A 17,437-nucleotide genomic window follows, 5' to 3' on the forward strand; every position below is an offset into this window, starting at 1 on the left:
ATGATAGAGGTCGAAAGAGAGAACCATTTTGCCTGTGAGCGTAGTTTTACCATCTTATGTGGTGGTGAGTTTATAAGCGTTTGATACTCTTTGGTTTTGAGTTCTTGTACAATCTCTTCTTACTTATTTATTTATTTAATTTATAGGTTTTGGTTTTTAAAAATTTTTCGGCGACCCTTTCTTTTCTGGCTAGGACAAGCAGGGAACCATATCTCAGTTGCTTGATGCTATCGACATGCGTTGATATTGCGTTAATACATTTTTTTTTATAAATGGGCTGAGTTTTGAAAACCGATTATCAGGTGAGGGAAGTTTTAAGTATTTAGGATGGATAAAGGATGTTTTCTTATGGGTAAGGTCGGGAAAGGAAGTGGCGTAGTCACTTTGATCACTTAGAATAGAAAATCTGTTCGCGCCTCTGCCCGGAGGCTCAGTGGGCATTTTGTTGTTTACTTTCCTACGCTTGTGATTGGTGGAAATAGTGGAATGATATATAGCGAACGGTAAGGTAAAAGAAAAAATAGTAGGTAATCACGTTACGTCACGCACTTAGTTAAACGTCTGTACACAACGGGTGCTCCGCCTATCACACCTAATGTCCTGCGTCGTAGTCCCCGGCAAAGCAATATAAAAAGTTTTGGAAAGGTTTTTTTTCAATTAGGAAAACGTTTTTCTTAGCAGGGCCGTCCCTGGGCAGTGGTTTGGCAAACACTCCGATATCACTCCTTTCGCCAGTAACGAAGACATTGGGCACCGTTTTCTCCATCACTTCATAGCAAATCTTCGCCTAGCCACGCACCAACATGGCTTCCGCAAAATCACAGCACCGCCACCACAGCCGAGGCTCTGGCGACACCACGTTCCTCATGGAACTATGGGGTGGGGAGGGGGGTATGGCCTAGAAGGTTTAATGTGGTCATATAAATCGTTCCCGAGATGGTCGGGCTAGTACCTTAATAGTGCTTTGTTACCGGAAGGTACCGGACCTATATCCGGCAAAGGACCATCAACATCGATAAAACACCCCAAAGCCTTCGGTGAGTGTCTTTATCGTTAATTCAACAAAAACAACAATACCACCACAGCCCTAAATGCCATAACTGCCCAGATACGTTACGGACTAAATCAGGAATAACCCCATCATAGCACGGTGCTCGTGGCACTTGACCTTTCAAAAGCTTTCGACACAGTCAACCGCGGCACGTTACTCGAAAACATAGAAGGCTCACACCTTCCCCTTGTCTAAAAAGATGGACCGCAAATTATCTGAATGGTCGGCAAGCGTCGGTTCAATTTAGGAGCGAAATCCCAAAACCTAGGAAAATTAAACAGGGGTTACCACAAGGGGGTTTCCTATCCCCGCTTCTGTTTAATTTATACATATCAAAACTCCCTCCCCCATCAGAAGAACTTACAATCATATCCGATGCTGACGACTGCATGATTATGACACCAGGACCTGGCCTTTTAACTGATGAATTAGCTTCTAAAATAAACAGCTATCTCCCCGATCATTCTAGTTTCTCGCGCAACCTGCCATTTTCATCGACAAAATCAACGGTCACTCTGCTTACGACGTGGAGGGAACAGATGTCGCAAATATTGGACGTTCACGTCGATGGTGTCACACTACCGACTGTCAGTCACCCAAAGATCTTAGGGGTAACGTTCGATAATACTCTGACCTTCAAGGCGCATGTCACCGAAATTGTATCTAAAGTACAAAGCCGCAAGAAAATCTTCAAGTCGCTTGCCGTCATCCTTTGGGGAAGCGATACAGAAACGTTGATAACCACGTACAAAGCAATTGGCCGGCGGCTCATGAGATACGCGTCACCAGTTTGGTCGCCTGGTCTTAAAGACACATACTGGAAAAGGCTGCAGGCCTGTCAAAATGCTGCTATCAGAGCTGCCACCGGATGTCTCCTTATGACCCCCGAACACCACCTACATATTGAGGGCAAAGTGCTCAACATTAGAGAGCAGAACGAAATGCTGCTGAACCGGCAGTTTTTACTAAATTGTCATAAACCAGGACGGCCTACCAAACAACTGCTTGATCCAGCCCCGCCTCCACGGGGTTAACAAAACATCTCAATAAGCACTATGACGAGGTCCGGCACCTGCCAGCACAGCTGTTTGATTGACAAGCATAAGCAGGCCCTAAGCCAAATCCACACAGAATCGTTAAACGCTTTTGCCAGAACGCGCCCAGTGAACCCTGTTATTAATATGCAATATCCTACCCAATAACCTACTCCTGAAGAAGAAGGCCCACTATAAGAGGGACGCGAGGCACTCTGGCTCAACTTCGTTCTGGATACTGTAACAGGTTAAACTCCTTCTTGTCTAGAATCAACCCCGAAATACTTAATGCATGTCCTGCATTCGATGTGTCTCCGTACGACACCAACCATCTTTTCAGTTGTAATGTGGAAACTACGCCTCTAACACCAGTCTCCCTATGATCCGCCCCTGCTGAAACAGCCAGTTTCCTGGAACTCCCGTTAGAGGACTTTGATGACAATTTTTGAGTGGTCGTTCCCATTGAATGGGGCGAAGAACTGTTACACGTTACTGCTAGACTTGGAAGGGATCTCCCTTCTTCCAAGTCTCCCAACGTGGACCGCAAATTATCTGTTTGGCAAGCATCGGTGCGATTCAAGAACAGAACATCTTAACCCGGGGTAGTTTCCTATCTCCGCTTTTATTTAAGTTCTACTTATCGAAGCTGCATTCGCAACCAGAATGAGTCAACATGTATACTACGCCGATGACTGCACAATAATGGCCACAGGACCCGGCCCACAAATCCATATGCTACGTTATAAAATAAACAGCTATCTCTCTGCTTCCTCCCTGCTCATCGGCGACCTTATTTACAACTTGGACACTGCAAATGTCGCCAATATTGGACATCCACGTCCATTACGCTACCCACTGTACTGTGTGTGACGTTCGATCACGATCTACATGTCGGCAAGCATGCAACCGCAATTAAACCTAAAATCCAGAACCGTAATAAAATTTTCAAATCTCTTGCTGGAAGCACTTTGGGTAAAGACAAAGAGACGCTCATTAGCACCTACAAAGCAATTGGCTGGCCGCTTGCACGTTACGCGCCCCCGATATGGTCGCCAAGCCTAAAGGTTACTCACTGGACGGAAATACAGGCCTGCCAAAACACTGATCTCACACGGGCTGTCTTCCTATGCCCCCAGAACACCACTTACGCAATGAGGCGAGAGTACTCCCCATTAGGGAGAGACATGAAATGCTGAGCAAATATTTTCTGTTGAATAACAAGAAACCTGGGCATCCGAACAGACATCTGATTCAAGAGGCCACACCCAGGGGCTTAAAAAATAATCTCCGCAAGCATTATGGGGAAATACGGCACCCGAAAAGACAGCAATATAAAGAAAAAACACAAACAAGTCCTCAGTGATATTCACAAAAATGCGTTGGACCTCTATGCCAGGAATTACCTGGCGAACCCAGTCCTTAAAGAAAACTACCCTGAACTCGCAGAAGAGGAACGCACTCTCCCTAGGGAGACGCGCGTCCCTCTAGTTCAACTTCGATCTGGATACTGTAACAGGTTAAAATCTTACCTATCCCGAATCAACCCCTACATACGTAATGTATGTCCTGCTTGCAATGTTTCCCCACATGACACCAACCATCTCTTTAATTGCAATTTGGAACCAACGCCTCTAACACCCCTCTCACTCTGGTCCACCCCTGTTGAAAGTGCAAGTTTCACGGGACTCCCGTTAGATGATATTGATGACAATTTGAGAATGGTCACGCCTATTGCATGGAACAAAACAGTGCTACAACAACATCAAGTGCGAGTGGGCCTCCATTTCCGCTCTCGAAATCTTTTCTGTGGACGTTGTATCTAGAACAGGCCTTCAAAGCATATCTTGCCGCGAGTTTAGTATCTTGGATCATATCAATGCGGCATGGCACACTGGCAAGAGTGTGAAAAAGATTCTTTTCCGACACGCGCAGCAAAACCATATCTCTTGACCGGGATCAGGTACTGTCCCCAGATTGGGTTCGATACTTGCTGGGAGGATGAAAAATTGTGGTAGGGACGCAACAAATGGGATAACACTGATATGACAGCCCTTGGGACACATTTTTTTCACCCTTTTTCGGGTTTTTTCATTTTTGATGCAATCTCTATGCACTAATAAGCAGACTGCACCAAACCTGACATGCATCAGAATTGAAAGTTAATTATATGAGCATGCGTTTTATTAAATATCTTCAAAACTGACTGAGTTATTCAAATTTTCACGAAATAAAAATTTAAAAAAAAAAAAATACAGAATTGTTTAAAGACGGCTGAGAAATGTTTACTTGGCAATTGTTGTCTAATAGGACTGTAAAAAAAAATACAAAATTGTTTAAAAACGACTCAGAAATGTGTACTTGGCAATTGTTGTGTTGTTGTTGTTGTAGCGATAAGGTTGCTCGCCGAAGGCTTTGGGAGTGTTATCGATATGATGGTCCTTTGCCGGATACAGATCCGGTACAATCCAGTAACACAGCACCATTAAGCCCGACCATCTCGAGAACAATTTATATGGCCGCATTAAACCTTCAGGCCATCCTTTCCCCCGCTCTTAGCATTAGGTTTAAGAAATTACATGAAAGACAATGGCCTTGTCTGAAGCATTACGGAAATCGAGGTGTTGCGCAGCATCATTTGGCAGATGATGGTGGGACTGGTCGATGAGTAGCGAGGAGTCCCTAAAGCTTTTACTGGACAATCATTTTCCCGATGTCCCAGTTGCGCAGGGATCTTCGCTTGCATGGTCGGCGGTCGTTGGCCATGCAGAAGTGCCTGCCATTCCAATACGGGAAAGTCAAATAACCTGGGCTATAGGGTCGTTCAAGCCCTATAAGTCTCCGGGCCGGATGGAATCATTCCTGCGCAACTTCAAAAGTCTTTGGGGATTTCCTGCCGCTGGTTGGCTATCATCTACACTAACTGCCTCAAGCCTAACTATATCTCGATGTCTCGGCACACGGTTAGGGTTATTTTCATTCCGAAAGCCGGCAGAAGCTCTCATGTATCACGTAAGGATTTCAGGCCAATCAGTCTCTCGTCGTTTCTTCTTAAGACGTTTGAGCGGTTGATTGACCTGTACCTACGGGAAAGGATACCTCGGGGGTTACTCTCGGCTTCCCAGAATGCGTACTGCAAGGGCAGATCGACGGAAACGGCTCTCCATTCGATTGTAAAGCAAATAGGGGGTTCCTAGAACACAAAGGGTATGCACTGGGTGCCTTCATATACATCGAGGGGTGCTTTTAACAATGTCTTACCGGGAGCAATCGAAAGATCTATGTTGGGTTTAGGAGTCGAGGCGGCTCTGGTTGAATTTATTAGCAAACTTCTTTGGGGCAGAATTGTCGCAGTGGTGTGGGGAGGGGCCATAATTAAGAGGAAGGTGTGCAGGGGCACGCAACAGGAGGGTGTCCTATCTCCTCTGCTCTGGGGTGTGGTAGTCAACGAGCTTCTTGTGGAGCTGGATGCCAATGCTTGTCGGATGGTTGGCTATGCAGATGATCCCGCTATCCTAGACAGAGGCAAATTTCTGGGCACCCTGCGCGATGTTCTGCAGGGCTACCTGGATACTGTGGGTAGGTGGGCCGAATCATGTGGATTGGCGGTCAACCCGGGAAAAACGGAATTCGTTCTTTTTACAAGGAGATATAAGATGCCCGATTTCAGAACTCCCTCTATTGTCAAGAGCTAAATGTAAGCCGCAAGTTTAAGTTGGCTGATCACTGCAGTGTATTCCAAGCGGAAGTTGCTGCGATTATAGATGCGGTGGATGGAATGCTATCCAGTGCTACTACGGTTAGGGAATTTAACATCTATTGTGATAGCCAAGCGGCTACCAAGGCCTTGAGCTCAACTGCAGTGCGATCGAGGGTGGTCTGGGAGTGCCTGACCTCGCTTGCGATTGCATCGAATTATTTTACAATTAAGATTATCTGGGTCCCGGGCCATAGGTATATCCCGGGTAACTGTCAAGCGGATCTCTTAGCCCGCATCGGTACAACTGAACCGGATGAAGATGGCTGTAGGGATTTCGGGATTCCGCTGGCCACCTGTGGATTGCTCCTCAATAGCTGGGCCTCCAGTCAGCTCAGCAAAGGTTGGGCGGACACCACGTCTTGCAGGGTAGCAATATCTTTCTGGCCGAAAGTGGATGGGAGGGGGTCTGCTGAAATAATTGGGTTCACTAAGGCTCACCTATCAATGGTCATTGGCGTTTTGACAGGGCACTGCCCCATGGGTATCCATGCGGTACGTCTCAATATACTGGAAACTCCATCCTGCTGCAGCTGTATGGAGGATGATGAGGTGGAATCACCAAATCACTTTATACTTGATTGCCCAGAACTAGGCGAAAGTACTTCGGTCGCGACTCACTTGGATCTCCCGAGGATTTATCCAAAGTTGAGATCGGTATCATTCGGAGCTTTATCGTTGCTACCCAACGATTCTCTAAGTAGCTAGATCTAAGTCACCGTTATTTTTGATGTCTGTGGTATCACAAAGGACCTTCGTGTTATCCAAGTAAGCTATCCTTATCAGGGCAGCTAGCACCTAACCTAACCTAAATTCAGGCATAGCAGCATACAAGCAACTTCCCGTCAAAGGCTGATTTGAAGTCGACACGGTTTGGCGGATCGGCTTTGTTGTGGATTGGGCAGACACCATTCCGCGCTCTAGATCCATGGGGAACTTGGGGTCACCATAGCCTCGGTTGCTAAGGAAACATGGTTCGCCACGGGTAGATGAGGTTGAAAATTGGGTTGGAGAAGGTATAAATTGCTCTGGCAATTGTTTTCTAATAGGACTGTAACTATGAAGTTCTCAACATTTTAAGCTTATAAGATCCGGAAAGAAACTAAGAATCGGTTTATAACCAACAAAGTTACGCGTTCGTAAGGGTCCAATCGTACGAAAATCCGTTTTTTTACCCGTAACTCACGATGTGCAGGTGTCCAGGAAAATCTGTCTGCACTCATTCTTAAATCTACCAGATCTAATAAAAAAACGGTACCACTTCCTCAGGTGATCGTGTTCACAGACGGACGTACATGTCTAAATGAATTTATTTTTTCATTGTTATCATCTTGGCATTCGGAAGTCTATATTTAAATGGATTAGTTCAGTGGTGCACAACGCCAGCGGAGCTTTGAATACAAACGCAACTTTTAGAAGTGTGTGTTAACAGGGAGAATGTTTGAGCATAGAAGTCCCACGTGAGATGCCCTCTGTCGAAGCGCTCTCACCACATGTTGGTGAACGCCGAATAGTTTCCCGATGGTCTCGAGTGCACCACTGGTCTGGTTTATGCCGCTACAAGCTACCTTTATGCAAATAAAGTTAATATACTGACCTCTGTACAGCTGGATATAGAAATTGTTAGAAAGTGTAAACAAAAATAATAATTATATATATTTTCTTGTAATCCTTTCATTTTAGCATATAGATCTTCAAAATTCTTTTCTATGTGGATACCTAAAAATTAATGGGTTAACTTTCGAGTTTCCGACGCTAACTACATTTTTTGATGGAGAAATCATATCCAAGAAATATCCATTTTTAACAAGAAAGTGGGAGGCCGATGAGGACGTGGACAAAGGTCACTGGGTAAGAAAAACTAATGCTTCATTTTACGTGGCAAATATACTTTGGGTAAAAGTCTAGAACAGTGGTCAACTGCTAACACGCATCCACAAACAGTGGGAGGGGTGTCAAAAGACGTGCGCACTATACGAAATATCGACTCGGACCACTACCTTTTGGCAGCCAAGAAGATCCGTACACGACTCTGTACAGCGAAGCAATTCCGAGCAGTGCTAAAACTTTTTGTACGATGAGGAATGTCGTGCTGCCTATAGGCGTTTGCTGCCTATAGGACCACGCTCCGTGCGGGCGCGGCAACGCACGGTATATTAGAGAAGGAAAAAACATGAGGCCGAACGGCATGAGTGCGAGGAGCTTTAGATGCTGGCTGATAGGAATAACGCCAGAAAATTCTTCTAAGAAATCCGGCGGGCGACGGCAGGTTCAAGATCGAGGCAGATTCCTGCAGCAATGACAATGGCAACCTGGTAACTAATTTCCCAGGGGGTTAGGGCATAGAATATACCTGCGAAAGGTATGCCTGTCGTAAGAGGCGACTTAACTACCAAATTGATTCAAGGGGTTGTGTAGCACAACCCTTTCAAGGGGTTGCCACAGCAATTTATACCTTCTCCAACCCAATTTTCAACCTCACATACACGTGGCGAACCCTGTTTCCTTAGCAACCGAGGCTATGGTGACCCCAAGTTCCCCATGGATCTAGAGCGCGGGATGGTCTCTGCCCAATCCACAAGAAAGGCGATGCTCCAACCGTGTCGACTTCAAATCAGCCTTTGACGAGAAGTTGCTTGTATGCTGCTATGTCTGAATTTAAGTTCACTGCGAAGTTAACAAGGCTCTGCCAAATGATGTTGCGCAACACCACGAGTTCCGTAATGCTTCAGACAAGGCCATTGTCTTTCTTGTAATTTCTTAAACCTAATGCTAAGAGCGTACAACTGTTGACGTATGCTGCTGATAGTGATATTAGACATTGGTTTTAGCAAACGCGCCGGGAGGGCTGCCTTCGTCCAAGAATGAATCGGCCACGTCAATATTGACGGATATAAATCGAAACTGTGACGGACTTTGCCTATATGGGCATCAGCATTAACATCGAAAACAATGTAATCTTCGAAATCAAACATACATACATTAATCGTAATCACCGCATTTTTCAAACTACGATCCTAAACATTTTACGATTACAATTACTGTAATCGTAACATTTATGAAAATCTTTGTTTTTAGTAGATTCAGAAACATTGCAATTGCCCGCATCAGTGTCTGTGACACTTTCAATAAGTCTTTTTATTACAAAGTTATATGTATCTTGCTCAATATGCTTGGGTTCCCCTTTATTCCTGGTATTGGACCATCTCATTTAAATATCAGGGGACGACACTGCAGCTGTAATCGCATACTCGGAATTTGGTGTCAGCATAAATAAAAGTTGAACCTCTCTCTTAGATTAATATCCATTTGTTGTGCTACGTCTTTAACAAATTGATTTTTTTTCCTCCTCTAACTTCTTAAGTTTACCGCTTATAGACACCAAAGATGGTTGTTGTTGTAGCAGTGCTTTGCCCCATCCAGTAGGCTCGACCGATAACCAATTGCCATCAATATCCTCTAACGGGAGTCCTAGGAATAATGCAGTTTCAACAGGGGTGGACTATAGTGAGAGGGGTGTTGGAGACGTTGGGTCCACATTGCAATTGAAGAAATGGTTGGTATCATGTGGGGACACATCGCGTGCAGGACATACATGTTGGTATGTCGGGGTTGATTCCGGATAGGCAAGCGTTTAACCTCTTAGTGCTTACGAATATGACCTCTTGAGCCCCTGGGGGTGTGGCCTCATTAATAAGATGTCTGTTGGGATGCCCAGGTTTCTGGGTATTCAATAGAAACTGTTTGTTCAGCATTTAATTTCTCTCCCTAATGGGGAGTACTCTCGCCTCATTGTGTGGATGGTGTTCTGGTAGCGGTTCTGAGAATCGGGAAGGACCTCTCCGAGCCGTTCGAAACTAAACGAGGTTACAGACGGGGTGATCCAATATCGTGCGATTTCTTTAATAGCTGCAGAAATTGGAACAATTTTCCATAAGAGCGTGCAACTACTGGCATTTGCTGATGACATTGATATCATCGGCCTGCACATCTGCGCCGTTAGTTCTGCTTTCTCCAATCTGGAAAAAGCGGCAAAGATGGGATTGATGGTGAACAAAACGAAAGAGTAAAAGACTTCGATTATATGGGAACCAGCATTAACACTAACAAAACATCAGCTCTGAAATCAACCGAAGAATCACTCTTGCCAATAAATGGACTAAGTAGGCAATTGAAAAGTAAACTCCTCTCTCGGAAAACGAAAGTCATGCTCTACAAGTCACTTATCGTACCTGTCCTGCTATATGGTGCAGAAGCATGGACCATGACAACATCGGATGAAGAGACTCCGGGAGTTTTCGAGAGAAAAGTTCTTCGGCGATGGCGAATACCGAAGAATATTTAATGATGAGCTGTACGAGCTTTACGCAGACATCAAGATAGTTCAGCGAATTAAAACGCAGCGGCTACGCTGGATAGGCCATGTTATGCGAATGAAAGATGACGCTCCGACTAGGAACGAACTTTTATTTGGAACCCACCCATGGAAGCAGAGGAAGGGGGTGGCCCCACTCCACTAGAAGGACCAGGTGGAAACGATCTAAACTCCTTTCGTGTGACCAATTGGCGGCAGTTGCCAGAGAGTAGAAGCTGGCGCGTCATGTTGGACGGCTATAACCGTTTAAGCGGTTAAGCACCAATTAAGTAAGTAAGTTGGGATGCTTTCTCCGTGAGTTACAAAATTGGAGGTCCCGCAATTGGATCCTGGTATTCTAGTACCGCATGTCGTGCACCTAGCGGTTGTTATTAACTTGTTCGGTGAATCAGTAGCATTCTTTAATTCTTGGGATTAGGGAAAAAACCGAGTACATACAAATATTAATAAAAAAATCGGTATACTCAACCGAAATAGATATGTGGTTGTCTCTAGAAAATTTGCTGCCGTATCCTTTCCGTCCGATGGCTCCATTCTAAACAGAAAATATCTGGCGACCTATGAGGGTTTTCCACTAATCGTGGAAGAATGTCCTATATGATTGCGAGGTTCTGTCCCCTACCACTCGGGCAACAGGTAAATGTGTATTATTTCAAGGTCAAAATTGCCTGACCAGAAGGTTATTTCTTGACATTCTAAGTTTTTTTACCTTCGATGTGAAGGTTAAACAGATTTTACGGCCCAGTAGACATACATATGTACGAACGATTCGTATATATTTTACTTTCAGAAATTTTTTTCCTAATTAACATAAGAACGTCTTATACAAGGTATGCACTGTCGTATATATGATTTTAAAATATCTTCTAAGGTATATGAATATGTGAAGTGTTTCATATTCAGCAATCCCAAGTGACTTGTGATTTTTGAAATTTATCCCATTCTAAAAAAAAAAAGACTCGATGTCCTAGTCCTTATTACAAATTAAAGTTGACCTTCCACTACATCTTCCCACAGAAAAAATGAATAATATTATGTAACGACGGCCTTTGAAACTAAAACGATGAGGGTAATTTGCTACGATTTAAGCGTCACTAATACGATGACGTTAATATGCTACGTGGTATTCTGATTGCCTCTTACGATCGGTAATACATACCGCGGGTATATTATTGGCCCCTAAACCGCACGGGGGAATACGAGAGAAAGTGAGAAAATATGTGGAGAAGTAAAATAATAGTGGGCAATAAACAGTGCTACCAAACTTTCAAGTGATTGCCCGATTTACCGCCTATTGACAGCCGAGATAACAAACGGAAACTGTTACAGCATCCAGATCGAAGTTGAGCTAGAGTGACGCGCTTTTCCCTAGGGAGAGTGCGTTCTCCTCTGCTAGTTCTGGGTATATTTCTTTGCGTACCGGATTTGCCGGGCAATTCCTGACGTAGAGGTCCGACGCCTGTTTGTGGGTTTCACTGAGGACCTGCTTGTGCTTTTTTGATGGTGATCTGACCGTGGACCCTATTCCAAACAACCCTATTCCTAACGTTCCTGCGCCCCAAATGTTGAAATTTATTAATTTAGACTCCCCAAGTCCCCTTGCAGTAGAAGCTTCATCATTCAAAACACCTTCAACGAAACCTGCACCCTAGAAAAACCTTGATCCTAAGAGCAGCTATCAAGCGCCTGAGACTGACTCTAGGAAATTGGTTGTTGTCCCCCACAAAAAATCAGCTTTCGTGTCAAGGTTTAAAAAGGACACAACTGGAGAGGGTTTAAAATCATACGTTTTGTCCAAAATTAAAGAATTGATATATTGGCATAACATTTTGAAACGATATGAAATAGCTCCTTTTGGCCACCCGCGGCTTTTGTTCCTGAATTCGAATATAGGCTGAACTCAAATATTCCGAACGTAGCACAACTTCCTTCTACCAGTACTGATCCAAAAAACTGAATAAAAACATGCCTTAAATATACTTTATCAGAATGCCACAGGCTTAAACACCAAATCTACTGATCTCTTTTTAAAATCATTTCACTGTAGCTATGATATTATTGCTTTTACCGAAACTTGGCTTACGCCCCATGTCCTTTATTTTGAGATTTCCAGGAGTGACTAATAAGTATAAAGAAATGACCTCATGGACAGGGCTCGAATCGTAACATACCATCACGGATCGGCAACCATACGAAAGAAAATTACGTTATACGTCAAACGTATAAAAAAATGGGATTATAACATAGGATAGCAAACGGAACTTAATTTATTTTCAATTCACAATAAATTTTACGATCCACATTAGGTTGGATTGTATTTTTAGCTCACAATAGATTTTGAACTGTGAAATTGGTTGCCAAAAATATAAAAAATAAAATAAGTAACTGCGATAGATCCAATTTTATTGGTTTGTTTTTAATAGCGACCCTTTGGACTTATCGAACAAAGCGCAAGCATATCATTTATGTATTATTTCTTTGTAACAAAAAAATTTGCAAGTAAAAGTCTAGAGCAGGAGTCGACTGCTAATAAGCTACCAAAAATATCGAGAGAGGTGTCTATAAATTCCAAAAAAAACATAGAAAGCAAATAATTTTCGTATGTATTTTGTATGGAACGAACAAAGTGACTTTAGCTACTATGCTTATAACTGAAGAGCGCCTAGACCGATGTCGATGATTCACACCAATTGTTAATGATTATGACCAAAAGAATTAATCAGAAAAAAAATATCATAAATTAGCGAACATACTAAAAGGAAACTTAATTTCAAAGAAATTATTTCAATTTCTGTTGACAATGAATGGCAATTTGTCAAATAGTATGCAATTCTTGCGGTATGGCATTAGAGTTTACCGAATCCAAGTTTCAATTCTCCTGGCTTTTATCAGGACAATCAATAAATCTTAGAACCAATCGTTGAGTGTGGTCTGAATATGGGAAGTTAATGTTTTTCACACGGTCAACTATATTTCTCATGTTCGTATGTCGGAAAAAATTTGCTTTGATTGTTTTAAGAACTAAGAAAAGAGTGAAAAATATCGTTTATAACATGCATATTGCTTCATTATGAAAAAAATTACAAAATCGACACGGCCGCAACCCTACTCTGAAATTACCTTGAACGTTGGCATATAGTTGTCTCTTATTATATTGGTAGCTTCAAACGAAGTCATTCGGAAACTTGAATTGTACATTTGTATATTGGCTAGAAAATGTCTTGATTCCGCTGTTGAACCACAAATTAGTGTTGCTAATGGTTCTGGTGGGCATTGCAATTCCTCTAGCCGAACTTTTCCTGAGGCGCAACACATTCCAGGCGTTTTGCTTTTAAATTTTAGTGCACCGCGAACTATAATCGATATCGTTGTTATATTGAAATACGGCACCACTCAAAGGAATATTAATGTTGCGTCGACCTGGACGTGACCTGGCATATCGTTCCCTGTCAATGGCATTGTGATGCACTCGTTGTTCGTCTGATCGACGTTCTCTTTCGTTGGATCTATTTTGTGTTCTCCGCGACCGACGTCCAATAGTGCTACTTGCCTTGGAAGGCATTTTGTAATTCACTCCACTTTTCACGAAAACTAACAGCCCAAAACTTAAAAAAAAGATTGGTTGAATAAATGCTCTTTGCTATCACACCACTTTTCACTAAAAGAAACTCGTATGTAGCAGTACAAAAACTTTAAGAGTGACCTTGTAAATAAATTCTATCTTTTAGCACACCACTTTTCTCTAAAATAAATAAACACGTTTGTAGAAGCAGGAAAACTTTAAGAGTGACTTCGTGAAATAAATTTTATTTACTATTGCAAAAAGTAAAGCGCAATTAAAAATTTGTAATTTTAAATATTTCTATGTACATATGTATGTATGTCTTTGAATGAGTTTTCTTAATTTTAAATCGCAGGCGTCTACCTGCGGAACAGATAAAACCGAAAATATTCATACAACAAAATTGTTTGGAAACAATTTTGAAATTTGAAATATTTAATGTACATATACATAAGTAATTTGGAGGAAATTTCTTATTGTAAATTAAGTATACGAAATAAAAAAAAGTGCGGAAAAGGCAAAAAATATGTTTGTTCAATAGGAAAATGGATAGGGATAGGGATGGGGATAGGGATTTACCTTATATATCGCCTTACCAATTTTCAGTATTCTAACATTAATACTTCCATAGATATTGAGTATGAAATATCCTATTTGTATGGGAGGTACCACGCCCCCTTTTCCGATTTCAGAAAGGGATAAAATAAGGATAGATACTTACCTTATATAACGCCTTTCCAAATTTCAGTAGTCTAGCATTAACACTTCCAAAGATATTGAGTATGAAATATCCCATTTGTATGGGAGGTGCCACGTCCCCTTTTCAGATTTCAAAAAGGGATAAAAATAAGGATATATACTTACTTTATATAGTTACCTTATGTAGTCTAGGATTAATAGTTACATAGATATTGAGTATGAAAGATCCCATTTGTATGGGAGGTGCCACGCCCCTTTTCCGATTTCAAAAAGGGATAGGGACTTACCTTACATAACGCCTTACCAAATTTCAGCAGTCTAGCATTAACACTTGCAAAGATCTTGAGTATGAAAGATCCCATTTGTAAGGGAGGTGCCACGCCTCCTTTTCCGATTTCAAAAAAAAGTACATAAGAACCATGCGGGGTAGGCCGGGTCGATTTGTGGGGAGGCAAAAAATCGCCCATTGCTCTGTGAAAATCATATTCTAAGGATCAAAATAAGAAACTTTGCCGGAGGAACCATACCTCTAAAACGAATTCTGATGTCCCCCAATTTGGGTCGAACTTTTGGGTAGGGGCAAATTTTGAAAAATCCCACTTTGACCCATTTAGAGTGCTCCAATCGAGTCCGACCCACCGTTGCCAGTGGCACACCCCCTGGAACCCCCTGGGGGTTCACCATACAAACATTTCAAAAAATCGCCGGTTTTGCACTTTACATGAAAAAATCAGCTAAATGGCTATGTGGTAATAAGGCCAATTGACATTATGGCCGTTGACCTTATGTCACCACACCATCACATTAATGCATTGTCATCGAGCCTTGATAGGTGTGCAAAGTTGCAATCAAACTTATCGCCATTCAAAGTGGTGATAAGGCCAATTGACCTTATGGCCGTTGACCTTATGTCACAACACCATCACATTAATGCATTGTCATCGAGCCTTGATAGGTGTGCAAAGCTACAATCAAACTTATCGCCATTCAAAGTGGTGATAAGGCCAATTGACCTTATGACCGTTGACCTTATGTCACCACACCATCACATTAATGCATTTCATTGGTCCTTGATACGTATGCAAAGTTTCAAATTAATCAGACTTCTAGAAACCGGTGAATATTAAGCTCAAAGATTCCGTTACATACAGGCCAAACCAATAAAAGCGTGTTAAAAATGAATTTAACTTAGTAATAGAAAAGAAATTAAAAAAATTATTAGAAATTAGCGTTTTTACAACCCTTTTAAAACCAAGGCATCACTGTGATGCATTTGCATGTCGTAAACATAGTTGTGTGGGTTTTTTTTTCAACCGTTTTAAAAAATGAAGGTTCACTGTGACACAATTGCATATCGTAAAATTGCTTGTGTTGTTTTTTTTATGCCACCACAAGACACAGCAGGTAGAATTGAAATTACTATTTCATTCTTATTACCTCGTCGTGTGGTGACATAAGGTCAACGGCCATAAGGTCAATTGGCCTTATCACCACTTTGAATGGCGATAAGTTTGATTGCAACTTTGCACACCTATCAAGGCTCGATGACAATGCATTAATGTGATGGTGTGGTGACATAAGGTCAACGGCCATAAGGTCAATTGGCCTTATTACCACATAGCCATTTAGCTGATTTTTTCATGTAAAGTGCAAAACCGGCGATTTTTTGAAATGTTTGTATGGGGAACCCCCAGGGGGGTTCCAGGGGGTGTGCCACTGGCAACGGTGGGTCGGGCCTCCAAAGTTAGTGGAGGTCGGTCATAATTTGGACACGATTGGAGCACTCTAAATGGGTCAAATTGGGATTTTTAAAAATGTGCCCCTACCCAAAAGTGGGACCCAAATTGGGGGACATCAGAATTCGTTTTAGAGGTATGGTTCCTTCGGCAAAGTTTCTTATTTTGATCCCTAGAATATGATTTTCACAGAGCAATGAGCGATTTTTAAATCGACCCGCCCTAATGCGGGGCCATGTACCTGACCTGTGTGTAAGTTTGGTTAAAAACCGTCCACGCGTTTGAGGGTCAAGCGGCGACAGGAAAAAAGTGTTTACTTTTTATAATATGGATAGATTCAATATATATGCGATTACTTTAATTATATTTTCTATTTCATATAAGTAAAGATACATGACTACAATATAATTTAAATTGATTACGCGTTTTGACCGAACATATACCCGCCGTTGAAACCCTCCAGATTTTAAGAATCTTCGCTGAGAGGCGAAGTAGCGACCTTATGAATTGGCCTACGAAATGATCCCTTTGACGTTTTCAGTTGTACTACCTGAACTAAACCATCAGCGCCAGGTATATTTTGGGTTACACGTGCAATCATCCACTGCTGTGGTGGAAGATTGTCTTCGTGAACTATAATCAATTGCCCGACCTTTACGTAGTGGCGCCTCCATATTTCCCCAAATCGTTGTTTTAAGTAAGTTACACGCTGCCAGCTAGTTAGATAATATATATTCTTGCATTCAACTGTATCTGCTGGTAACGACTTTAAAGAGCACCCAATGAGCAAGTGCGCTTGTGTAATCGCTTCCCCATAATTTGGATCTTTTGACAAATATATGGTTGGACGGGAGTTAAGTATGGATTCCACCTCAATTAAAACTGTTTGAATCTCTTCATATATTAGGTTCGCATATGCCGCATTTTTAACTAAGAGCGTTTTGGTGGATTTGACGGCCGCCTCCGAGAACCCTCCAAAGTGCGGAGCGCGAGGAGGAATGAAGCGAAATTCAAACCCTGTTTGGCTCGAATAGGTCAAAACTTCGTCAAGTGATGTTTTAGTGAAGAATTTTTGGCGAAATTCGGTAAGCCTTGATTGAGCTCCAAAAAAATTGATTGCATTATCGCAATACAAACGTAGCGGTATGCCACGTCTACTGACGAATCGTTTGAGAGAAAGCAAAAAGCCGTTAGTGGACAAGTCGGAGACAAGCTCGAGGTGAACG

General features: G+C 42.3%; 1 protein-coding gene across 5 annotated transcripts in view; it reads left to right on the forward strand.

The window, feature by feature from the left end:
- LOC137250051 (glucose-induced degradation protein 4 homolog) overlaps positions 1–17,437 on the forward strand; it is a 233,725-nt gene that overhangs the window by 86,116 nt on the left and 130,172 nt on the right. For all 5 annotated transcript variants that reach the window (XM_067782279.1, XM_067782277.1, XM_067782280.1 and 2 more), the window contains exon 3: positions 7,523–7,690. In XM_067782279.1, coding sequence (XP_067638380.1) covers positions 7,523–7,690 — 168 coding nt within the window. The remainder of the gene's footprint in view (positions 1–7,522; positions 7,691–17,437) is intronic.

The sequence above is a fragment of the Eurosta solidaginis genome, chromosome 4 (genome assembly GCF_040869045.1).
Source record: "Eurosta solidaginis isolate ZX-2024a chromosome 4, ASM4086904v1, whole genome shotgun sequence".
Lineage (NCBI taxonomy): Eukaryota > Metazoa > Arthropoda > Insecta > Diptera > Tephritidae > Eurosta > Eurosta solidaginis.